Source organism: Ascidiella aspersa, chromosome 1 (genome assembly GCF_963924565.1).
Source record: "Ascidiella aspersa chromosome 1, kaAscAspe10.2, whole genome shotgun sequence".
Lineage (NCBI taxonomy): Eukaryota > Metazoa > Chordata > Ascidiacea > Phlebobranchia > Ascidiidae > Ascidiella > Ascidiella aspersa.
In genome coordinates, this window is record NC_139447.1 from 24,565,801 (window position 1) to 24,592,085 (window position 26,285).

At 33.6% G+C, this 26,285-nt stretch overlaps 2 protein-coding genes across 2 annotated transcripts; both read right to left on the reverse strand.

Annotated features, from left to right (window-relative positions):
- Window positions 1-266: 266 nt before the first annotated feature.
- LOC146168439 (protein rogdi homolog) lies at window positions 267-3,151 on the reverse strand. The gene is made up of 7 exons (XM_083389341.1): window positions 3,085-3,151; window positions 2,883-3,016; window positions 2,650-2,788; window positions 1,701-1,901; window positions 1,349-1,539; window positions 916-1,042; window positions 267-841 (listed from the first exon to the last, which is right to left on the reverse strand). Exons 1-7 carry the CDS (start codon window positions 3,109-3,111, stop codon window positions 806-808), a joined length of 855 nt encoding a protein of 284 aa, XP_083245467.1. The 5' UTR covers window positions 3,112-3,151; the 3' UTR covers window positions 267-805.
- A 2,522-nt stretch (window positions 3,152-5,673) lies between these two features.
- LOC146168440 (run domain Beclin-1-interacting and cysteine-rich domain-containing protein-like) lies at window positions 5,674-24,899 on the reverse strand. Its single transcript, XM_083384420.1, has 21 exons — window positions 24,406-24,899; window positions 22,781-22,940; window positions 20,347-20,480; window positions 19,003-19,124; window positions 18,795-18,901; window positions 18,493-18,565; window positions 17,581-18,261; window positions 17,451-17,513; window positions 16,949-17,053; window positions 14,626-14,714; window positions 14,412-14,561; window positions 14,086-14,239; window positions 11,817-11,877; window positions 11,068-11,209; window positions 10,597-10,822; window positions 10,419-10,536; window positions 9,545-9,665; window positions 9,398-9,482; window positions 8,590-8,786; window positions 6,049-6,212; window positions 5,674-5,864 (listed from the first exon to the last, which is right to left on the reverse strand). The coding sequence occupies exons 1-21, from the start codon at window positions 24,435-24,437 to the stop codon at window positions 5,834-5,836; spliced, it is 3,015 nt and encodes a 1,004-aa protein (XP_083240546.1). The 5' UTR covers window positions 24,438-24,899; the 3' UTR covers window positions 5,674-5,833.
- Between the last annotated feature and the right edge of the window lie 1,386 nt (window positions 24,900-26,285).

Consider the following 26,285-nt stretch of genomic DNA (forward strand, 5'->3'; position numbering starts at 1 on the left):
TATCAATTTAAATTGTTGAACTTGATTATGAGCAATAACTTGACTAGAAAATAAACATAATGCAACCAAACTTTGTAAAAAACAATGCTAATGCACTCAAGTCCATTTGGATTTAAAAACTTCATGTACAACTGCTATGGCATTCAATTTTTAATTACGGTATTGAATAAAGAACAATATAGGAAAAAGAGTCCGATAGCATGCTACTTGTTTACTAATGTTTCACCTATTTAGCTAGAAAATGCTGGATGTGAAAAACAGTTTAAGCTGGCAAATCATTGCACAAACCATATATAAAAAAACAGTGTTTTGCTGAAAATGATATTCTTTTTTTCTACAAACTAACTATGTGGAAAATTGTTGTGCAAGCTGTGACAACTAGTTAAATTGGTTAAAAATGAATAAACAACAATTTTTTTATTTTTTGTATTTGGCAAACATATAAGATAACAACACTGAAATGGATTTGCTACAGATGAAATCAGAAAAATACAATTGTCAAAATGATGATAGTGTGGAGGTTATAAATGGTAATGCTGATACAATCTAATCAGTATAATATATTGTTAAAATCAGCTGAAGAGTAGTAGTAAAATCACTGCTTTACTGTCAATAAAAGATTTTATCTACTGCAAGTAACCTTACAGTTAATACTATTATTTGAAAAAATATATGTTGCATCCAACCAGAAACAGAGTAAGTGTAATATTTAAACTTTTTTTAAATATGCCCCAGTGGAAAAAACAGCTAGGTGCTTCATAAATCCACTAAGTCCTGCTGCTCAAGAACCGGGTACAGCATTTTTTCAATCAATCCCCCAGAAAGATGTCAATGTAATTAACTAAAAAAATTAAAACATTTTTGCACATTTTTTAAACTTCTCTCATTATAATAGATTAGTTAATTATTATTTACCTTATCTTTTAGATTTTGAAACACAGTTTGAACATATGCGGCAGTGCTTAAAATATCTGTCAAGGAAGGAATCACACACTCGGCAGTATTTGCTGTTGCCATTTCATAGCGAACTCCAGCATGGTCACTACATAGGCAACAATTAAAAAACATTAGTAAAAATGTTGACAGAACAATCACAATGGCAAATTTTCTACACCACAATCTGTTGTTGCTGTAAAAATAGCTAATTTAATTTGTAAACATGCAAATTGATACTAACCTAGCAGACTGACAGATGTGTGAGTAATATTTTGCTGAGCATTTTAAAAAACTTGAAACAGTCAGTCCAATTGGACAAACTGTTGAATTCAAAATGCTTCAGAACGAAATTACATAACACAGTCTTATGGTCCAAGGACAGGACACAATATGTCTTAAAATATTAACTTACAACATAGATCCAGTGTGATGAAACAAACCCTTTTCAGAGTTGTTAGGTGGATGTAGCTTTCCATTTTTGTTGGGACTGAGGGAAGCATTTGTATGAGCCTGTTGAACTGTGTAGTATGTCATTACAAGGCGGTCTTCCAAGATATACAGATTTACTAATGTATCACCAGGAAGAGGGGGAACAAACATTTTCTGTAATAACAATAAATGGTGTGTAATGAACATACTTTATAGTAGGAAAATCTTCAGAGCATTTAAGAAAAACAGATAATGGTTTTATTGCTAATTTCGTATTGTAAAAAGGCCAATGTTTCACTGTATATATCACTTAGTAACTTAATATAATTGATTACCGCAAAAGCATTGCCAATTAGGGTGTTCAGTGAAAGCTGACATGGTGTAGTTAGACGGGCTTGGCAACGTACAAGCTGTCTAATTGCATCCTCTAAAATGAAAACAATTCCTTCAGCACTATGTGAAATAGACTGCTGCTCGCCAATCACAGTATTGATCATGCAATTTACAGTTTTTAAATGATTCACTGCATCTTGTATCTGTGAAAATAATTGATTTTATTAAAGTTAGTGTTATATAACTAATATTTCTCTTCTACTGAAATGAAGTGGTGCTGGTATATAAAACCAGAAATTGCTATACAACATATGGTTATTATAAAACAATTTTTTTTACATTTTAGACACGTAGTCTTTAGTTGTTAGACCATCCTTTTTTAACCTGTAATGCAAAAGTGTTTCATGGAAGGTTGTCACGGGCAAATGGAAAAGTTATTCTAAAAATCTGTATTACTTTAGCTTCATATTTCAATTTGTTGGCTCTAGTTTACTAAATTGTAAAATATTTGTTAAATTTAGATCCATTATTTTTAAACCAAAGTTTGTGCTGAGCTTTTATAATGAGCAACTTTTACAGTAATAAAGGCATAGTTTTTATTTCTTTTTAACCATATTTAATTTAGTGTACAATTCTTCAGAATAAAGCTATTAAGAGTCCAATGAAATAAAAACTTACATACCTGTGAACCTAAAAGTCTACAGGTGCTCCCCGACGTAAAAAAGTCGAAATAAATAATGAACTAATAAATATGCCATTGAAATTTAAGCATTTGTTCAATAAAATGCTTCACTGTGAGTTTAATATTTTGAAGTTTGTAAATATTTGCAATGATAAGTAGAACGGTAAAAATATTGAAGTATTCTAAAGGCTGTGAATTTCATCTTAACTAAAATCATTGACATTTTTTTGAGTCAATGCAAAATAAACAAGTATATATACTTTACTCACTTGTTGCAGTTTCCATTGCTTATCACTACGAAAAGAGGCTTTTACAGTGGCAAGTGTTTTGTTTGGCTTCATAAACACCTCCATCCCACACAACGTATCCTGATGTAATATTAGGCTTCCTCGCATCACTTCCAATCCACTGTTGAACATAAAACAAACTATTTTTGTAATGTGAACCTTTGTAATCAGTATTATAGTCATTTCTAATTGTTTTTTTTATCACTTAGTAATACCTTGTTGAACTTGTGCATGTAAGGTGATATTTGTGAGATACATTTGAAACTGCATGCCCGAGGCAACTACTCAAAAGTTTACTCACATGGCCAAGTACTATGGGAACTTCATTCTCCAAAAGCCACGCTACCTCCTGTATGTTTTAATCAAAATGTTATGCATTAATGTTTTTCTATTGCAAGTTGCTCACGGATTACTTACTCGGTGCAATTGTTTTGAATTCGACATTTTTCATAATATGTCTTTAGCGCCGACAAACTACGATATGCGATAGGAAAACAGAAACCAAGCAGTTGAAGCAGTGGAAAGAAGTCCTAGGTTCAGGTAGGGTGACTGCCTAAAGTTGTTGTTCGAGAGCAGTCAAGCGAAGCACCATATATCGCCATAGATGTCCTATTTTTATGAAAATAATGTTTGCTTTAGTAAAAAAAATTATTACACAAAGACGAAATTAAACTTTACTAACGATTCATGGTCTAATATTATTGGTTTAAAATAATAGACGAAAATAGCTTTTGTTTTATGAAAGTTTTTATCCGGAACTTGAGTAAGACTACGCAAAACTACCCGAGTCCCGAGTCCGACGTGCCCAGTAGCCCCTAAATTTAAAACAGATATGGCCGCCAAATTTAAATTGTAGATGCTGAATAGCATTTGTGGGATAAATGAAATTATATGACACCCCTATAAGTGGATTGCTGAATATCCACTTATTTAGTTACTCAAACCAAAGAGAGCCCAGTTGTTTACGTTTTACTATTATGCACTAGAGCGGAACGCTGTCGAAGGTAGAACAATGGGCTACGTCACAGTTTGTCCTCATGGTTATAATCTCTTTGCTCAAACTGGCGGAGTAGCCCACAGGTTGGAGAGTCCGAGCCGGACTCCGGATCAACTTGACGAAATCGCACATTTGACCGGAGTCGGATTCGGGAGTCGGACCCGGGTTATTTTTAACAGACCTCGCAGTCCTGCTTAAGACAAACCGAAATATCATTTTTGTGCTCACATCCAAACAGCTGGCCCAGATTACTTATCACTATGATATTGAGACCAGTGGACATCGCACCAAGAAACACTTAAAGCGAATTAATTGTTGTTGTAGCAGCAGTTTATATATTGCCACTTTAGTGTTCATCGGTCAAAACAGTTTTGCTTTTTAACGCATGGCACAGCGATTTGAGTCTGATATATTCCACTTAAGCCCTGAACATTCTGCCAGGATTAATATTAAGCTCATTTTGGGAAGCAGATAAATACTCATTTCTGTGTCTTGTATTTATTAAAATATTGGATGTTATGTCTAAACGTTGTAGTATGTTTTTACAAAATAAGAAGAATATAATTTCTGTATTGCAATGTTGAGTCATCACATGTTAATTAGTGGATTAGGGAAAGATCTATTTTTTGCGTCTACAAGTTGTGAAGTGACGTCATGATATGAGTAGGCTAAGTACCCGTAAGAACTTATTTCTGTTCCAAGTCGAACTCGTGTGCAAATGTGCAATCCGCAATTTTGTCAAAACGTTCAAGTGAAGCACAAAAATAAATGCGTTTGTTTAGTTTTAGTTTAACAACGTTTAATTTACAATCGTTATGCGTTTAGTACACGATCAACATTCGCACCATGATATAATGGTATTTATCAATATGATTTGGAAAAAAAGAATAAGGGATAATTAACCCACAGCTTTCAGCAGTACAGGCACCCCTTTCACACCAAAGTGCAAAAATAACAGTAAGCGTTCAGTCCATTGCTTTTCAAACTGTCTCAAACCACGAACTCTATACCTGCCGAGCTGCGGAGGCGGTCCGGTCCGGACTCTACAGCCTGTATTTCACTAATTTACGTAACTAAAATAACGTGGATATTCAGCAATCCAAATATAGGTGGGTCGTATAATTCATTCACTCACAATACCTGGTTGGAAAATATTCCGTCATATAATATTCCACCTTACAATTTCTATTTGGCGGCCATACCAGTTTAAAATTCGGTACTGCGCATGCGCATGTCTTACTCGAGTCCCAAGTCCGACTCCAGCAAAAACAAACCGACTCCGCAGCCCTGCTACCTGCTGTGTGGCGATAACTTTTCGTGCTTCAAATATGCTCACAGGCAAGCATGCGAAAATAAATGCGCACTATACATTATAAAGCTAACGATATTAAAGTATTTGCCGATTGGCTTGCCGTGTATTTTAAAGGCGATTCAAGTTATAATGTTATTGTTTTGTTGGAAGAGTCCCTCGAATAAGTTTTTAATTTTTTTAGAGTGACAAGAGCCAAAAATGTCATTATTGCTAAGACATGCCAGCCTCTGGTCATATAGAAAATGAGCAACAAAAAAGAGGTAAAAACATAACACTTTTAAAGCATGTTGTTTCCAGCCGAACGCGCGCTCGCAAAATGTCTAACAAACAGGTTGTTTTAATCTAATTAAAAAGTTAACTTTTTAAATGAAGAAGCAAACTTTTTTTGGGGAAAATTTCTATTTAGGAGCCATGGCGCATTGTTCATACAATTTTAGCCGACTAAACGCCAAAACCGGACTGTCCAGCTAGTTCATGGTACGCGTAGTACAGTCGGCTTTCGTATTGGGCTGTTAAACTATAAAAAAAAATCTAGATATTGTGTTTATAATTAGAAAACAAAACGAGCTTAAATATAAAATCAAGCCATATGAGAATTGCCTTTAGGAGCAGCACGCTTAATGATAATTTTATGTCGGTATAAAGTTAACGTTTCGCGTTGTTTTTCAGACTGAATTTTTCATAAGTAAAGCAAATATTAATTTACATAACCATTTATTAACAAGCAACGTACGTATGTTTTTATACTATAATAGTCTATATAAAATATTGCACAAATTGAAATAATAAAACAATAGTAGGCCTACACATCAAAATTCGCAAAAGGCACATTAGGAATTGTGCTGAGGCGTCGAGCATTATTCTTTGTTTCTTTTTAATATTTCCTTTCTGTAAAAAAAATTTTCTTAACGTCAAATGAATAAAAAAATTACACAAATAATTGAACATTGCGCCGCCTTCTACAGTAGGCCAAGTTAAACAGGTTGTTAGAACTTTTTTCGATATAATTCGAAGGATTGATTCCTGGCACCATAAAAAGTTTTTGAGTATCATTAAAGATTAAAATAAATACCTTCTATTAATTCTTTTGCACTTCGGACAATTCAGGGGATCATAACACTTGTTGTGGTAACACGAATGGCACGATTGACAAGTCGATGTGTTATGCTGATGAGGAAATATGATGTCTTTGGCATTGTTGCAAAACTCACAAATAAAACCTTTCATTTGACACAACTATAAAATAAAATAAATCATACAAAGGTTGTATAAACGAAAATTGTTAAGGTGTTAAAAGGCAAGTTCTTTACGACGGTGGCTGCATAACATTAAATGATGCTGGATTTTCCATTTGATAAATCATGTTGAAGCAGTTCTTTAAACCGTGGTGAAAAAACATTGTCGGGTTTTATTTGTACTTCACTACAAAAGTTATGTTATGCATTTTGTTTTAATTTAAATTATCACTGTCAGTAATACGTAGGCTTGCCATACGTCCCGGTTTAGCCGGGACAGTCCCGGTTTTAAGGCCTTGTCTCGGTGTCCCGGCCGGTTAACCAATTTGTCCCGGATTTTTCAATTTACCAAAAAAAATCAAAAATGTAAAAATTCTTGAGTTAGCCATTTAAAAAGTAAGACTTTTTACTTTTTATTTTTGGTTGGTAAGGCTGTCAAGCAAATTTTTTTAACATAAATTAATTATTTTTCCAGCGGGTGAGGTTGCTGGGGCTAGGTCCTTTTTTGTTTGTGGTAAGTAAAAAAATTTAAATGGATATTGGGCCTATCTGGCGGGTGCTGGGAGATAACTTTTTGAAGTAGGTCAGCGAGCGCCGTCGCAAACCGGTCACCGTTAAGCAATTTTTATTTTTAAGGATTTTTTTCACGTATGACGCAGTTTTGTCTAAACAATTGCTGTTACAACTTAAAGTATAACATTTGTTAGTAATTCTAGATCGATAAAGGTCGCAGGTTTTCAGCATTACAAATCAAATTGAAGTCATAACACACTGATTGCTTTAAGAGAAAAAAGTTTTAATGTTTCCAACTTAAGACTTATTTGTTTAAAAACTTCGTGATGTCTGTTACCGCGCAAGATTTAGGTAGAGTTCGCAAAATTTCGCACTTGAGGCGGCGGTTTTAATACTAACCAATTTTCCGTTTTAATCGAGATTTTACTTATGTCGGACGCAATATGACACCAGGATTACGTATTTGCTGAATATCGCGCAATGCGAACAATGGCTGCTATACAACAAGGTTGTACATTAGTGAGTGGTTCCCTAACGATATATGTCACTGGTTTTCGTTACGTAAAAGATGTTTGACGTTCTTAGCCGTTGGGTATTTACTCGTTTCAATGCAAATAAGCACACATTATTTTACAAAATGTAAAATTTTAGTTTGCGAAGACGAACAATTAGATGTTTCACAATCAAGCAGATAAATGCGATAATTTATTAACACGCCATCCGATTAAATGCTGCTTTCACACAGGCTAAAGACTCTAACTCCATTTGTGGGAAATCATTTAGTCAACCCATTTCAGGCACAGTAAGCAAGAAATAGTCAAGGGACGACCAAAATATATGCTGTACATAACAATTAACGACGAGAAATTAAACTGTTTTATTAAGAAAAAATTAAAATGTTTACGACGTTACACACTATTTAGCACTCAAGTCAGGATATTACGCTATCCGTCACATTACTTAATAACATGGTAAATTACCTTTTTAAATCATCCACAAAAACACGCGGCTCAAGCAAATGACGTATACAGCATAATATGCAATAGTTCTAAGAGGCCAGCTGTATGGAATCCAACATTTTGTTTAACTTATGCTTGAGAATGATTTGGTCCAGGAATACGAATTTGTCATGTACACAGCGCCTTTGCCAACATGTACGTACGGCCTAATATTGTTGCTGCTTTCACGAGGGCCGCATCCTACTTTACTTATACAGGTATTTACCCGACTCATTTTATTCACAATACAGAACATTACTTTCCGTTACAATTTGAATTACTTAGACAGCCCACCCTTGAAAATAGGGCCCTAAAAATACCTCCTGACAAAATATAAAACAACCGCAACCCCGTTAAGTTAATTACCTGCATTAAATCTTTTGTATTAGGTCTACATTAAGTTTATTTTTTTTCAATATGCGTCCCGGATTTACGTTTCTAAAAAATGGCAAGCCTAGTAGCAATACGTAACCAATACTTGGCAAATGCGCTGTGCGAAACCTCGCCGAATGTTGACCTAAAGACGACCTTGAGTAACCCCGTGAAGCATTTTGTCAGAGGCCTGCCAGCACGTTTTACGATATAAAACGTTATTTTATCACTGTAACACGTTTAGGGAAATTGTGCGCTGCACCTGGACATTAGTCGCATTCAAAGCAAGCATAAATGTGTCACAACACCGAAGACTTTAATCCACTGGCGTTTGTACAATTAGGCGCAACCTTCCTTGGAAAAAATTATATGGTTCCAATTACCCGATAAACATCGGGATTGGAATACTCCCTAAGGATTTATTAATTGTTAGACTTAGAATTAATTTCTCGCATGAAAGCAAATCAGACGAGGACATGCAAATCGTAGGTTCACCTGGCAATTACTAATGTGATTTGACGCCTCTTCAACCATTCGTTTCAGGTTTGCAAGCAGTTCACCGTTCTTACATTTCTGCAGGTCACTTATACTATAAACATGCACGTCGCCGCACAATATATGTGAAGAAAATGTCGAAGACATTTCATTTTCAAGGCAATCAGTCAACGGACTCCATTCATCAACGTCACTTTCTACAAAAACAAATAAACTATTTAATCTTGCTGTCTATGGCCTTTTTGTCAAATCGTGATATCTTCAGAAGTAACTTCTAACTATATTTTTCGATTTCTTCTATAATATTAACAAAAATGTAAAATACAAATGTCAATGCCTAAAGGCCTAGCCCTTAATACATATTTTTATTAAAGTTTTTTTTTTCTAATAGGTCAAGAAAATGTGTACCGATACACGATATTTTTATAGAAAGTATCTCGATTCGATCCAATACCAAAATACGTCAATACTCTGCTCAAACCAGCAACATTAATAAAAACGAAACGTTCAAAGGTTAAGTTTTCCAGATGATTAGGGTAAAATTTGTTTTAGCGTAACTATAGTTGCCCCCAGTTGTTAACCTATATTAACTTTGGTAAACTTTTAACGAAGAATTCCACATCATGCGTGAAATTACTATATCCATATTTGTATCGGATCGGTTTCGATACAACCATCCGATACAATACAGGATGTAATTGTGCAAAAAAGTTATACACATAACTTAATTGAGGGCTGCACAGTGCATATTTAATAACTTTTCCTACATTCTATAGTTCATTACCTGTACTACTAAGAATAATATTACCTTCTACATCATCCTGGAGTTTAGAATTCGCAAAGCGGCAAACTTGAACATATTTGTAAAGTGGCACCAATTGATGTCGAAGATTCTATATAAATACGGAACAAACTTATACAACTTCTGATGAAGATAAGTAACCACAAAAATTACCTGTATTATTTTTAAAGCCTTAGCTTTTTTGTATATTGTCGGATTAATATCATTTAGATTAAAAAGGGGATCATTGTTGATTGTATCCAATAGGTCGAAAGTGAAATTCGAAACTTTATACCTAAAAAAAATAATGAAAGATACATACACGTGTACAACAACTGTAAATCTGAAGTCGTTTTCTTATTAACGAAAGTTGCTTATGCATCATAGTAAGCCGGGAGCCTTCAATAGACTAACCGAATGAGTCAATAAATTAATGCAAGCAAGGCAGGATGAAAAAACTACTAGCCAACGGTAAGGTTCGGGCTCACGACCTCGGATATTCCTGGACCGTCGCTCTGCCAACTGAGCTACACAGGCTCAGAGGGGGAGTAATTCAAAAAACAACACCTATTTGATGTGGTACTGTATATCCCCTTAAATACGAAGTTGTTTTAACTCTCGACTTGCATTAATGTTCGACTGATTCGGTTAAGTTTATTGAAGGTTCGAGGTGTAAAAATACAAAAAAGTAACATATTTTATTCAAACAATCATCATCAGTTGTATTGGTTTCAACTCTAACACTGAGAGATAAACTTATAATGAAACCATTTGTCGTTACAGCAACTTGTTATTACACTGGAAATTAACGTCAGTGTTGTAAACAAAACATTTTTTAATAACTTAAGTCCAAGTCATGTCATTTGTCCAAAATACATTTTGCTCATGAGACTTAAGTCAAGTCAAGTTAAGTCATTTGAAAACAGTGACTTGAGTCATTACAACACTGACTAACGTTGTTTAGTCAAACGAAAAGAAATACACCTGTGGGGCTGATCAAGGTGTTACTGTTATGTAAAAAAATCAATGAAAGTTATACAGTACAAACCTAGTGAAGTCAAATTTATGCAGAATATAAGCTGGTATGACTGACAGTTTGTTGTCATGGCAACATGAACAGAAGTACTTGCCAAGGTACTCACAAAAGCGGAAACGTTTCATGTAAGCTGTAAAAAGTTAGAGATTAATTACGCTAAAACGTGATGTTAAGCTTTAAAGAAAATAACCTTTGTTAACTAGAGTTCCACAGCCGGCACATCTATAGTTTTGTTTGATCATGGCTGCCTTTAGTTTTAATTTGACAGGTGCATGAAAGATGATTTGTGGTCGTGGCGGAGCCCAATCCTGGTTGCCCCGAATTCTGACCACCTGACCTTGACCAGAGTCAGTGTAGCAGGAAGAAACACTGGCGTTGTCTGGATCAATCGCCACCGACATTGGAAGAGGTAGCAACTAAACAGTATGTAATTAGCATCACAAAATTACCATGAATGTATAGATTTAAAAGGAACAACAACTGCAACGTGACCTATTAAGCTAGTGATAAAAATACTATTTTAAACCGAATTTTTAACTGGGAGAATTTTTAAAGAAAACTCTACAACAAGTAATTAAGTGAACACCCAAAATAACGAACTTAGAATATAAAAGGTGGTTCAGTCTCTTGATTACTATTGTAGTAAAACCATTTTTTTTACTTTTTGTGGTACATCTTCTTCAGAGATGAGCCACTTCATTTCTCCAGCAGTTACTTGTGGTTGGTCCGAAAACGTTTTCAGAAGGCCTATAGCTATTGATTCAGCAGTTCGAACAGACTCCATGCGTGATAGCCTGTCTTTTCTGGAAGCATATATTGAAAAAAAATTAATGTATTTCTGAGCAAATTAGAAGCTTTTAATTTATTTTAAATACGTTGGGTGTTACAACAACAGTATTTTGCAAACAAATATTTAAATAATGTTTAACAAATATAAACAGTGTAACCAAGGTAACAGTACATCTAAACCACATACATTGAAATAAATATTGGTAAGTGCCATTTCCTTTTAAACTAGATTTCCTTTTTTTTGGTTGGTGTTGCAAACATACTTGATAATTGGATGTTTATAACAACAATTAGGGCGCGTCACAGAGTTAGGGTGGCGTTTTGTTAATTCCATTTGGTTAGAAGTCCCAATGGCTGGGATTACAACTAGTTGGTATATCCATAAATTATAGCTTAAACGATTGTTCAAATTCCCTGCTACATGGTTAAAATTTGACTGACCACCTATAACTGTGTTTCTACTAAAGCAATATTTTATGATCAGTAAGCCCCTAAACTTTACATTGGTAATTCTTTCAGCAACGTTAAAATGGATTTAACCAACTTCAAAGTTATTAGATTGGATAAAATTGCATCGATTACTTATCTACTTTTAAATATACATAACAATTTCAGGCTTACAAAGAACTGGATTGCATGGCTGACTTGCTTTCAATTGTACTTGGCATTGAGAAGACCGACTCTATAAGAAATTAAAAAATACAGTTCATGAAAGTTATTCAACAAGTATAAATAGATTTATTTATATCTATAAATTGCATAATCCAAAATGATTTTAGGCATAGGTATTTGCAAAATATTTAAAACAAACTACCTTTTGTATTTATTGAATAGTGTTACACTGCTACCCAATCTAAGTAAACATAATATTATTGAAGTGAATTTTTGCTAATGACATAAATGGTAAGTTACAGATATCTTTGATGGCGCCATTGTCAGTAAGTTAGCGTTGCTCCCATGGCCCAACAACCTTTCTAATCCAAGGTAGAAAATTAAAAAAAATCTTGCACCTAACAACATTCAAAGAGACCTGTTCATTTTAATCTAGGAGGTTATATCTGTTGACAATAACATACAATCCAGACTTGTGTGCACCGGTAAATTGTGAAAGAGATGCTTTACTTGTATTAAATTTTTGTGACATAAACAAATACATAAGGGGGATATAAAAGTACAACTTGTGAGTGCACATGTCTGCTTTTCTTACTCTGACACGTTACATCAATAATCTGTTCTTAAGCAAAGTCATGTAGCTCAGAACAAGTGAATTGCCTAAAGCGCAATAACACTGTTTATTTGAGTAAATTAGCCAACAAAATTCAAAGAATATGTGATGCATTAGGCACATAACAGAGATTTGCATAAATCTGGAAAATTAGGCCATTTCATGTCCAAATTAACAGAAATTGTTTGCCAAGGTTAGGCGTTACACAATGCAACGTACTATAGTATTCATAGCACCTTTAGGCTGAATAAATTGCTTACACAGAGAAACAAACATAGTAAAACTGGTAATAGCACAATTTTTTGTGTTTATGTAGTTAAAACAGACAAAAATATAGTTGGGATGAGAAGCATGGCTTGGTACCCCCTGGATATTCAGACTTGTTTTGTCTATTTAACTGGAATTGTGACTATCGTGATTACGTTTTTAAGTCAATATAGGAGTACTTAAGCGCTGCCAGTCAAAGTAAAACTGCAAACACAACAACTCTATGATCAATTTTGAGTACATTTTAAAATAATAAATAATGTCTAGCACTCCCTCACTAAACAGCATGCTTCACACTTTGGTAACTTTATTCAATGGCACAACAAAATGAATTCCACCAATTGTAGTGCGAAATGTTTCTAAATATTAGTGCTTTCAAAAAATTATGAGATTAAATATGTGTGAATATAACTACAATATAAACACAAGTTTTTTTTTGTGAAACACTGTTCAAGTCGCCAGCATTGTGCCACACTGAATAAGTGTAAGTAGTGCAATCAGAGACACATTTTAGATGATCAATGACCCAAATCCCAGCTAGACAAACTTGTACAAGAAGTCAAGATTTACAGTTTCAATTGAGATTTGGAAAATCTGGCAGAAAATATTGGAAAACACTGGCAACTTATAATAGAGGACAACTCATATATATATTATAAAAAATAAGTTGACCTATTTGGAATATATATCAATTCAAACAACATATTATTATATGAAGTACTGCATTGGTGCCTTGGCATCGTCAGTTACTTTTTTGATGTTTTAATGACGACTGGTGAATCAGTTATTTTTTTTTCGGTTTATAAAAATCTCTTGAAAAAGCATGCTTAATTAATATTTTTAATATATATATCAAAAAGGCAAACAACTATAAAAATAATTGGAAAAACAACTATAAAAACAATGAAAAAGAAGCTGCTGGGTATTTCAGAAAATTGTTGAGTAAACAGTTAAGTTAAAATACAGAGTAAAACAATTGCAAAAATTTACCTAACATATTATCAAAATCAGAAATGTGAAGAAATCAACACCGAAAACAGACATAGCATACTGTTCAATATATTTGTTTAATCAGAGATACACAACTATATAAAGCAAAAATGAGCTTGGAACTGAATCTAGGGCAGTAAACCTGGCCCGCATGGTTAATTCCGCTGGCTTGCGTATACCGTATGTTGCTTTAATGAAAATATAATACAGTTAAAAGGTTGTTGTTTGTAATTCAAAATAAAAACTAGAATTAAATATTTAACTTAAGAACAGTTTCAAAAAGCTCACTACAGTTTTTGTTAATTTTGTATCAGATTTTGTTTTGCCCTACTTAATATTTTATTTTGACAGATCACTTTCTGTTGGGTATTAAAATATTTTCTCTGTAATGGAATGAGTTTATTTCACCTGTTCTTCTGACAGGGGCAGGTGATGCAGCATCACTTATCACTGAGGAAAAGTGTTGATCAGATGAAATGCTGCCAACTGGGGAATGGTAACTACAAGAAGGATGAGATGATATATCTACAACATCTATTGGTTGAGTCATCACATAGCTTTCCTAATAAAAACAAGGTAAATAAGGTAGTGTATAATATGCATTTCTTTAGGTATGTAATTTTTATTCTGGTCTCAATTAAAATAGATAAGTTCAAGTTCAAGATATACAAATTAGAAACAGAATACAAAAATATTTACACATGTAAAACAAATTGACACTAAACAACACATACATTTAAGGAATCATATAGGAGAACTTCTCGGTGAGCACTGGAAATGGGAAAAGAGTGTGCTTCCTTTAATGAATTCAAAGGTGTCAACTGACACTTAACCTGCTCAATAGCGCCTATTAGCATTTCACTGAAGTGAAAGTGGGCATTTTCCTTAAAGTAAAATCATTGTTTTTTTTTATTTCACAAACTTTACTACCCCATTTCTAGTACAAACCTTGTCAATGTCGGCGCAAGTAGTCAAATCTTGTTTTTGAAGGTAATTCATGAGACTGTGGGAAGTTGTGATGTTTCCATCTGGTTGAACTAACAAAAACATGTGCTATCTAGCAGTGTTGTAAACAAATAATTTTAAAATTATCAAAGGCCCAGTCAAGTCTTTAGGAAACAAATCAAGGTCAAGCCAGGTCTTTAAAAAAAATAGTAAGTCCAAGTCCTAGTAATAATTACAGGAAGCTAACTCCAAGTCAAGTTTTGATATAAAACAACGACAAACTGTTAAAATTGGTAAACTTGTCTAAATATATGCATAACTCAACACAAACCAACCATATAGCAAGCTAGCTAGTTTATGTGCAAATATTGAGATAAATAACCTATTTAAAAAAAATGTTAAACAAAAACACTTAATTTCACCACAAGTGACTTACGTCCAAATTAAGTCATTTGTTCAAACATTTAAGTCTAGTCAATTCAGTTAAAAACAGTAAACTTAAGTGATTACAACACTACTGCTATCGAGAACTGCTGTGCTATAGCTTATTAAAAAACAACAACAAAAACTACTTGATTAACCCAATTTGAAAAAAAGTTTTTTAACTTGTGGAAAATCACTACCTGTGTCACCGAAAGACTTACCGTAAACACCAAACTAAATTAGTTTACCCTAATTTGATGTACAGTTAAGTTTATTCAAAGCTACACAACTATCTGCAGCAAAAAACGACTATCGATCTGAACCGAATGCAATAAATACTAAACACTGCCTTAGCAATAACCCTGAGAAATACTTAATATTCTGAAATTTAACATTTCTAAATATAAATGTGTATAAATATTTCCCAAATGCGTTGTTCCATTTTTTTTCACTCACATTTGCAATTACTAAAGGATAGGAATCCAGAGGATTTAAGAATCTATTTAGAGAAACCCTAGTGGTCTATCTGAAGACAGCAGAACCAGAGTGAAGTTTACCTGGTCCTCTTAAAACAGGGGTTCCCAACCTTTTTACGTTCTCGTACCACTTGGACACTCTGTACTGCCACGCGTACCACTTCTTGCAGAACAACTAATTTGATCGAATCATATGTTTATGTAGTTTTAGCTTACAACTAGCATTATTTAACGCTATTTGTAGATAAAGCTATAAAACAGTAGATGCTATCTATCAAGAGCAATCATTTGACATAATTAACGCCCACTGTTCAACAACGTTGTACGGCTTTTCAAAGTAACTGTGCTTCTTGTTGACAAATGACATGACCTGTAGTTTGAAAATCGTAATGATACGAAACAATGGGGATAGTTACGTAACAATGAATGGGCTTCGGATCTTTTTTTAAACAAAACGGACTCCAGGCATAAGACCAAAATAAGAACAACAACATCGTAGGAATAAAATACACTTCGGAAAAGGACCAAAATAGCACTAAGACCTAATAGTCGTAGGACTAAGACCTAATATACCGTCAAAATCGGAACAATCCTAAATTCGTGGATAATACCTAAATAGCCAGATTCAAGCCTATGTACAATAACGCTTTCCTAACCCAAAACCCCATCCGAAAGTACATCACGCAATACAAAAAAGATCGGACTAAGACCTAAACCATTGGAATAACACCTAAATGGACAGAATCAGGCCTATACAACATTTTAGCTAACCCCAAAGTACATCACTAACTCCCCTAATAATTTCACCACCAACCAATTTTATAACCCCACCCATTACCCACCAATAACCCTAAACATCCCAAAAAATCTGGTGCGAAAACAGCGGCGCCCTAAAGGTGCCATTCAAACTATGGCGCCAATACGTTGACACCATAACGGTCGATGCCAGACCCATGGCCCCCGAACGTCCCATAACCTCTTCCTACAGTTTTGGGTGTTATTTTGGCTTTTTAGGCCTTTCCTACAAATTTAGGTCTTATTCCTAAAGATTTATGTCTTATTCCGACGATTAAGTTCTTATTCTGTAGCGGATAATTACTGCGTATTTGGCTTTATAATGTCGTTGGTTTTAATACTGTGGTTTTATAGATTTTTCTGCTTTGGGTATTATTACTTTTTAGGTCTTATTGTTCCCAAAAAAACAGATCAACAAAATATAATGTTGTGAATCCAGGTTTTTGTAAAAAAAAACGGAAGCTACTCGCGTACCACATGAACAACCTTCACGTACCACAGGTTGGGAACCCCTGTCTTAAAACATGAGTTGGAAGGGTACAATAAATGTTTACATTTTAAGACTTTTATATAAATTTATCTACTTAACATTGTACAAATAATTTATAAAAACATTTACTTATATAATGCACCTGAATTTAATTGCAGTGATTCTACATCTTTAAGTGAAGGCAAAGAACTGCTAGATTTTAAAGACAGTTTTGTTGGAAATTCATCTTGAACAAAGTTATACTGATCTGTCAAGTTAAGAAACCGGCATATTAATTTTACATAACAGGGTTATTATTAAATTGAAAATTCAGGCGAGTGGGTGTCAATCAGCACCCGCCAGCAGCGAATTTTAATTGCCTTGGCAAACGGGCTAGTGCAAAATCTCAACCCTACATATCGCTATTACTTAATTGTTCTACATACCAATAAACCATGTAAATAAATATAAATATTTAAAAAATATTTATAAAAATATATTTTCAACAGCATGATTTTAACAAAAACAACTCTTGTTTTGGGATTAATGAAGTTTGTCCCGTATTTATTGATAAAAAACACAAAATGTTTTTCAATACAACAAAAAAAGTGCAAAATTTGCACTTAAATTATAATACAAGGTGTTATTTTTGGAAACTAACATACCTGCAGTTGTAAATCCTCTTCCCTGATAATCAGATTTTGACCTCCTATGTGTGAAAATTGATTCTGGAAACAAGATATTTTTCTAATTACAGAATTGAACACAATACACTATTTTTTATAAAAAACCTACTTGTTTGCAAATCCGGCTGTTTAAGTTTGACAATACTTTCAGCCAGATGATAGTCACGATTAATTAAATCTTCACAAATAAAAGGTTTCTGCAAACCATCAATAGCACTTTCCTCAAAACTGTCAACAGCAACAGACTGCAACAATATTGATTCTTCAGCAGAAACAACAACGTCTGGAAGAAAGTTGTTGCATAAGTTCTTGCCTTTGCTACTGAAACCAGGCGATTGTGCAGTAAAATCATTGGCAAGTTTTTTATCAGGATTTTCTATAATGTCACCAGCAATTTGAAACCGAACGGGTGGAGGTTTGCTACTTGACAAAAATCCTAAGTTATCATCTTCAAGGTCATCACTGGAATCTGTGAACAGTGGGTCGGTGTGTTGGCTCGTATAGTGGTCGTTGCTATTAGATTTTATTAATTTCCGTAGCTCTTCGTTTTCAGCATAGCTCTTTGGTAGACAGGTTGCTATGCAAGTTGGCATTGAAGCATGCATTCCCATGATGGCACTTTCTGTTTGTCTAGAATCATTTTCTGCACAGATACTTAGATTCACTTGTGGTGAAGAAACTGATTCATTAATTCTGTCAAGTTTTTCAGAATGGAGTTCGTCAGGAGGTACAATGCCACACAAGGGATCTGGAACTGGAGTTTGAATTCCACATACAATTTGCTGTGCACCTAATACAGTTAAGGCAATATTTTTGATTAGGTCTTTTAACCTAAAATTTAGCTGTATTCATAAATGGAAAACAATCATGAAATTGGCCGGGGTTCTAACCATAACAAATGATTAGTAGCATATTTTTATGATTGCCTCCAACAAGCTAGGTTATTATAGCTACTGATGTTCAGCTATCTGTAGCAAGCTGCTGCTACCACAAATAAAAAATATCTAAAAAAACAACCTACCTTTTTCTTGTTTTTCCTCCTGTTGTTTGTGTATTCTGACAAAGTCTTCTCTGTAACTAGAGTGCTCTGCCAACTAAAAATATGGTTAGATTTACTTTTCCTTCCCACAGATAGTAATGATTAATTGATACTTTTAGCATATTGATAGTACAAATCAATCATGTAATCTTTTTAGACAGGATATTTAGATAAAAAGGAAATTCAATAAAAAAAGTATAAAAATTTCAAATACAGTACAAGCAGTTCAAAATACTATTAGGTATGTATAAATAAGTACAAAAATTATCATAAATTAATCTCACAAGTTCAACAGGTATTTCTGCAAGAATTGAGGAGGAGTTCTGTTCCCAAGCAAGTAAACATGTCATCATTGCAGTGAGGTATTTCTTATCAAGTAAAAAGCTCCAACCTGGTTTATAAAGTAAAAACTTGATAGTTATGTTAAAATCCCAGTTAGCATATATTAATAATTAATATACCTAGTTATGTCATTGTCAAGTTTTTATTTACCATAATAGTAGTCTGCTATTGGAGATTCATTTGATGTTAGTGCTTTTAGGTGAACAGACATACTTCGCATTTTGAGAGACTTTTCCAGCCACTGGTGACATGGGGTTTTCAATTGCCGTTTACTTCATTAAAAAGGGATTATATAAATACAAATGTATAATATATCAGTAGTACATTTCAAACAATTTATCAGTAACTAAAATAGGAAACAGTTTATATTAGTTTATAGAGTTGAACCAAAAATAAATAGGATTTTTATGAAATGCTTTTGACAAAGTTTAGATCAACAAACTGCGTCCGCCGATGAATAATTATGCAGCCGGTAACACATATTTCAATAAGCATGTTATGGCGGCCATACCAGTGCTGGCATGTGTGAATGGTTGATATAATCTTTTGCTTATAATCTATGAAGTAGATGCTGGTGATTAAGACGTGTAATATGATAAAAAATGACCATTTGTGACTGTTACTTATGGATGTTTGAAACGACCATTTCTTACAGACGTTTAAAATTTTGAAATGAAAGTTGATAACCATTGGGTATGCCGTTAGGTTTTCTGTAATGAGACATGAAATTTCTGCCTATAGTTCAGTTGATTCATGGTTTGATGCTATTTTTATTGAAGATAACTTTGTTTAATTCGTAATCAATCATCGTCCGAGACTCCGAGTGTGGTAATACTTAATAAAATGTAGACTGGGTTAAATGGTGTGGTTGTCAGGCTATTTTTCTTATTATTCAATCAATCTAAAACCTGAATTAAGAACTCACATACGGCTTTAGTTTTAAAGTAATTTGTGTGACAAACTAAATTAGATACATATTTGCGCTTGAGAACAACAGGTGTTTTTAAGATTTATTGTTTATGTATGTGTTGACGTCATTTTAAGTCTAAGTCCACTGAATAACAATCTTCAGGACCCATTACGCTGTGAAATTGAGTTGCAGACACTTACTATACTCACCAAAAAAGATTTTGGGCAACAAATAATAATAAATACATTTTTTGGATAAAGTTATATATTAAAAACAGACATTGTTTAGAATTATAATTATTAGTACTTTTTATTACAGGTACACATATTCTGTAATTGTTTTGCAATAAATTTATGTTTGTTTCCACAACATATTTGAAATTCATTGACTTGTAACTATACTAGCTAGAGCACATCCATTTTATTGAGTTCTCACATACAGTAAGTAGTTTGCATAAGTACTTTGAATGTTAGGGTAATTATTATACTGCGATGTTTACATTTTTCTATTTTTAATAGATTTTTCAAAATAAAAGAAAGTTCGACTTTCATATATATATATACTCTAAAATGGTATCTTCTCACCTTCTTATGATGTTGTAATATGCTGTATCATTTCTACGTTCTGGTTTTACATTGGACACTTTAGAAAACTGACCAATATCTATCGCCGACATTGGAAGCAACCAATTTAAGTTGCATACAAAATTCCAGTAATCCTTAATAAAACACAAAAATTCAAATAAATTTATCAAAAAGAACTATGTTACAAACAGAAACTTTTCCATAAATTTACATTTAAATGTTAAATAATTATAATTTTGCTCTTTTGAATAGCATTAAAGAAAGCAAAATACAATTTCAAGTGCAGTATGTGTTGCATACTTATTAGGGCAGGTCGCGAAAACACTTTTTTCACTACAGATGGAAATAGCGGCAGGAGACTCCGTTTTAATAGAAATTGCGCCAATATTAAAAATCTATTTTTGCTGAAAGGGTCAAAATGCAGTAAAAAAAAGTTTTAAGTGTTGCCTGTCACTGCAACTGACATAAAATTCTGTTTTGATTCAGATAATGCATGGAGTTTTCGGGAGTTCAACTTTAAAAGAATCATTTCCTTTCTTTTTTAAATTTACAAACAGTTTTACTTGCTTCTGTAACAATTCTAATATCCCTTTCATTTGACTGGGTATAATTTGCAACTTTATCACACAGTAATGTAAGTATTTTATAACCTTTTTGATTTTTTTGCTGTGGTCATCTGTTGTTAAACTGGTTCTGATGGATATTCCCAGTTTGTTATTTCGATATAATCCTCCGCTTTATATTTAGTATTGGACTGTTGGTATATTGAACTGTCTCACACTGTCAGCTTCAAATTGATTTTGCTCACATATTTTTTTATATTATGGACCTCTTTTCCTCGTATTATTGGATCATTGCTATAAAAAGGTTCTCGTTGTTGGCACTGAAGGGCGTAGGTGTTTCTTATGACAAAATATTTACACAACATCACACACACCATTACAAAAGGGAAAATTTCACCACATAACAAACCAAAAGGACCTCTAAATCATGGCTCACACTTGCATCTAGGGTTTGTCGTCTGTAAGTGAACAAAATGAGAATGAAAAATATAACAAAAATCTTCTATACTTGATTTCCTTATTGGAAAAAAATATGTTACATTGTGGTTTAGGATCAAATGTCAACCACTCTAAATATGCCCCATACCATATAATTGAATCACTGCAAGTTAAACTGTCTTAAAAAAAAAAAAATCAGAATATTGTGAATTGTGAAACTTCTCACAAATAAATACTACAGTGCCAACAGCAAGAACCTTCTCATAGCAATGATCGCTAACAATGATCCAATAATATGAGGTTATATTTTGAAGCGGTCCATAATATAGAAAAGATACGTTGTCAAAATCAATTTGAAGATGACTGTATGAGACAGTTCAATATATCAACATTAGATTTAAATCGAAGGATTATACCGAAATGATAACCTGGGAATATACAACAGAACCAGTTTAACAACAGAGGACCACATTAGTTGGAAAAAATCAAAAAGGTAATATAATACTTATATTACTGTTTGGTAAAATTGCGAATTTTACCCAGTCAATTAAAGGGTTATTAGAATTGTTACAGAAGCAAGCAAAACCGTTTGTTGATTTAAAAGAAGAGAGGAAATGATTCTTTCCAACTTGAACTCCCTAAAACTCCATGCATCATCTAAATCAAAAGAGAATTTTATGTCATTTGCAGTGACAGGCAACACTTGACACTTTAAATTTTACTGTTTTGTACATTTTCGGCAAAATTCAGTTTTTAATACTGGCGCAATTAATGTTAAAATGGAGTCTCCTGCCGCCATAGCGATCTGCAGTGAGTCTTTAGCTTCTGTAAACAATAATTGAAAGTCAGGTTTGACTTGAAAACTATAGATTGAAGGCAATCTGTAGTTTTGTCTTTTTATAAAATGTTGCGATTTTCAGCAAAAATTCAATTTTTAATAATACTGCAAATAAATATTAAAATGCAATCTCTGCAGATCTAACTAGCTTCAGTTATTCCATAACTATCTTAAAAACAACAATAAGGTCACAGCAAATGAATTTCACTTAAAAAATACGGATTAAACATAACCTAAAATTTCCTAGTTTTACCCGATTTTGCGATTTTTGGCAAAAATTTAACTCGATTTACTCACACCAATACATGTTCAAATGAGCTTAAATTTTGTATATAACGGTTTTAGGTGTCTATCTATCAAAATCCATATGAGGCAGGTGGATTTGAAAAAAAAGTGTTTTCACGACCCGCCCTAATACTTATATACTGACCTACCTAATGTAATATAAATAATATAAGTATAATATTAAATATATTATATAATAATTTATATATATATATATACTATACAGCCACAAGAACTACTTACTGAAGCCTCCGAACTGTTCATAGTTACATATTGATATTTTACTTTAAATAGCACAATATAATTTTACCACCGCATCATCTGGTTTGTTGCCATGCTTCAATATCTCATCTAAGCATACAACAATTGAATCCAAACCACCATGGACATAAAGGATGTCAGTAGAATGTTGTCCAACTATCCGCTCAACAGTGACTTTTAGCTTGTTAAATAGATGATGTCGCTCAGTCCTTCAACAGCCAAAACAAAAAATGTTACTAAAGGATACAATTACATGTTACACTAGTAAATCATTTGTGCTTATCGTGTCATTGTTATGCTTATCCTGAATTAATTGGGAAAATACAGATCAAGTCAAAATTTAAAGAGATTCTGTTGTAACTTGTCAATGTGCCGAAAGTTTCTTGGAAGCACTTTTGTTCTTAATAATTTTCCTACTTAGCCAATTTGCTAAAATTAAGTTATATTATGTAGCAATCTCAGATTGATTTTCAAATATTCTGGTTATTATTTAGTTCAACCAAAATTAGGTTAGGTGTGCTTGTATTACTTTTATAATGCAGGCATGTTTAATTGTGTAACTTGCCGAGCAGCGCTAATGTTGTAATTAAATATCTTATGCAACCAAATAAAACAAAATTTTATAAAATCATTAATCAGGATCATTTATAAAGTAAAAGGCTTTACCATTAGTTCAGTATATTACTGAAAAAAATATGTAAAACATTTCCAATAAAAAGAGACACATATAGACATAGGCGCCGACTGTGGGTGTGCAGAGCATTTTTAGACGCCCTTGGTTTTTGGCAAGGCGATAAAACACTGTTGAATCACTCGGATAATGCGCAAATTTCTATTCTGAGAATACTATATTAAAGACACGCGGTTAGTTGCAAAGTTTATGTTCACTTAAATAATGTGTGAAACCAACAGCATGGGGAAGTATCCATTGGCACCTACAGATATATAAACCAAAGTGCTCGCAAAATATGGCCCACCAATATGCAAATTATCTGGCCAACAACTTAGAAGCGTTAAAAATTGGTTTTCCAAGTACTGTACGGTAACATTTTATTGGTAATTACTGACAATATACCAAAAGCCATTGCAGACTCTTCACCGAATCTGTCGATCAATGATGCAAGCAGGGCAGACTAGAAAAACAACTAGCAGTGAGGTTCGAACTCACGACCTCCGGTCAAGCCGGGACCGGTCTGTAATGGCTTTCGGTATACTAATGATATGTAAGCCGTAATCGTTGGTCAAAAAGCAGCTTCAGAAGGGCTACATTTCAGTTGTAAACACACATATGTGTGTTCATGTTTCATTGGATAATTACTGACAAGTAAGAATTTTGTTTGATATAAAAAAACGCCCTGGAAGTTTGGAACCTATGCATAAGCAGTTCCATTTTAACCTATTCTGACATAGAGGAGGATTGATTTAACAAAATTCAGGGTCATCATCAATCATCATAAAAGTTTATGGCAAAAAAACGAATCCCTATTTAGAAGTGGCACAAATCCCAAAGAACATCATAGGTCTTAGAATTAACACACTCAATAATATAATCAGTTACAAAACAAAAAAATGTGATAATATATCATATCATAAAAAGGTTTCAAAATAAGATCAATAAAATAATCAGTTTGATTTAATGATAAGCTTTATCAAGCATAGTATAACTTCTATTACCTGTAATGGTGGCTGTCAACCACACTGGCCATGTCATAAAATACTTTCGATTGAAAACATGTCAAAACATTTTCTATATCAAATCTACATTTTTAGATGCTACACAAAAATGTGGTTTGTGAGATCAAAAGTAAATAAACAAGGCATATATAAATTTATACTAAACAACTGAAAAACTAAGCACTGCATGCATAGAAAAAGTCTAAGACAAGCTATAGTGAGCAATCTGCAGTGGATACATCACAACTAATGTGTCAAAAACTATTTAACTTAAGTTATATATAAATTAACTGAAACAACATACATTTCGGTTTAAATAACAATTATGGACTATCGCCTTTTTTTAATTCTTCAAATAATTTGCTTTGTTCAAACTTTTTCCTATCAGCAATTATAAAATTGATTATGTCTTCATGTTTGACAGTTTTTCTTTTAATTAAAAACAATGATGAAACCTGAATATAAACAATTAAACAAACCACAATACTTAAAACAATTTTGGAGCATAATGGTTGGAGGTTGTAGTAAGACGTAATAAGAATATCAAAGCCCATACAGAAGTAGGTATCATTTTGGACGTTTCGAATAACTCTTTATTCATTTTCAACATAGAGAGAAGTCACTGATGGAAGTGTATATATAGTGCAAAGGCAGACATCAGAAAGAAGGAAACGTGGATAGACACATAATCTAAACCGGATGTGCGGCGATAAGAAGGTAGGTCGCCGATAGCAAGATGGTCAAGTTTTGTGCCATTTAAATACAAGCGCAACCTGATAAATAGCCTATTATTACACCGGGCTTACAGAATTTGTAACACTTACATGGGGATGCACCATGAATTTCGCAATATTTCAAAAATGTTGATGATGAATGGGTACCCCAAGCAGTTTATTGATACTGCCATTTACAGGTTTCTTGACCAAAAACACAAGGACGTGCAAAACAAAATGGTAGAGCATGAAGAAAACAAACCGTTGTATACCATCACAATGAAGCTCCCGTTTATTGGAAAAACATCGATGAACATATGCAAAGAACTTACTACCTTCGTAGCGCGCAACACCGAAAATAAAGTCAAATTTATTTTCAGCCACGAAACCACACCTATCAGTTCGTTTTTTATACACAAGGACCACCAGCATGTGTTACGTCGTTCAGGAGTTATATACAAAGTGCAATGTTCGTGCGGATCTACTTATATTGGACAAACCAAGCGTAACCTACAAGTGCGTATGGACAACCACGACCCTTCATCACGGTCCACGCAGGACACAGACGTGGCAAGGCATTTGCATCAAAATCCTGGTCACAAAATCGATTTTAAAAACCCCAAGATTCTTGCGACAAGTCGGTGTTGGCGTCGTCTTTTGATTAAGGAAACCGTTGAAATAACACGGCACAACCCGGAAATTAACGCAGACCAAGCTTCTATACCACTTTATCTTTTCAACATCTGATCACGTGGATGGCCTTATCTGCTATCGGCGACCTACCTTCTTATCGCCGCACATCCGGTTTAGATTATGTGTCTATCCACGTTTCCTTCTTTCTGATGTCTGCCTTTGCACTATATATACACTTCCATCAGTGACTTCTCTCTATGTTGAAAATGAATAAAGAGTTATTCGAAACGTCCAAAATGATACCTACTTCTGTATGGGCTTTGATATTCTTATTACGTAAAACAATTTTAGTTCGATATTTAAATGTTTCGGAAGTGTCTTCTGTAAATCTTGAGCTTCTGTACTCAGTATATGTTTGTTTGTAAATGTCTTCTGCTGTTTGTGCTGAATTCCAACTAGTCCTGGCCATTTTCAAATCATACTTTTGTTTTTTAACAGGATTACCTAATGTCTCATAAGCTTCATTTACATCCA

Excerpts from the sequence above, each read along its gene's own strand:
- LOC146168439 (XM_083389341.1), bottom strand. The coding sequence starts at position 3,111 with ATGTCGAATTCAAAACAATTGCACCGA. Across the intron at positions 1,540-1,700 it reads TAATTGGCAATGCTTTTGCG|AAAATGTTTGTTCCCCCTCT; the intron begins GTAATCAATTAT and ends TTGTTATTACAG. Across the intron at positions 1,043-1,348 it reads CATCACACTGGATCTATGTT|TGACCATGCTGGAGTTCGCT; the intron begins GTAAGTTAATAT and ends TTGCCTATGTAG.
- LOC146168440 (XM_083384420.1), bottom strand. The coding sequence starts at position 24,437 with ATGGCCAGTGTGGTTGACAGCCACCATTACAG. Across the intron at positions 18,902-19,002 it reads AATAGCAGACTACTATTATG|GTTGGAGCTTTTTACTTGAT; the intron begins GTAAATAAAAAC and ends TTTATAAACCAG. Across the intron at positions 6,213-8,589 it reads ATCACATTAGTAATTGCCAG|TTGTGTCAAATGAAAGGTTT; the intron begins GTGAACCTACGA and ends TTTATTTTATAG.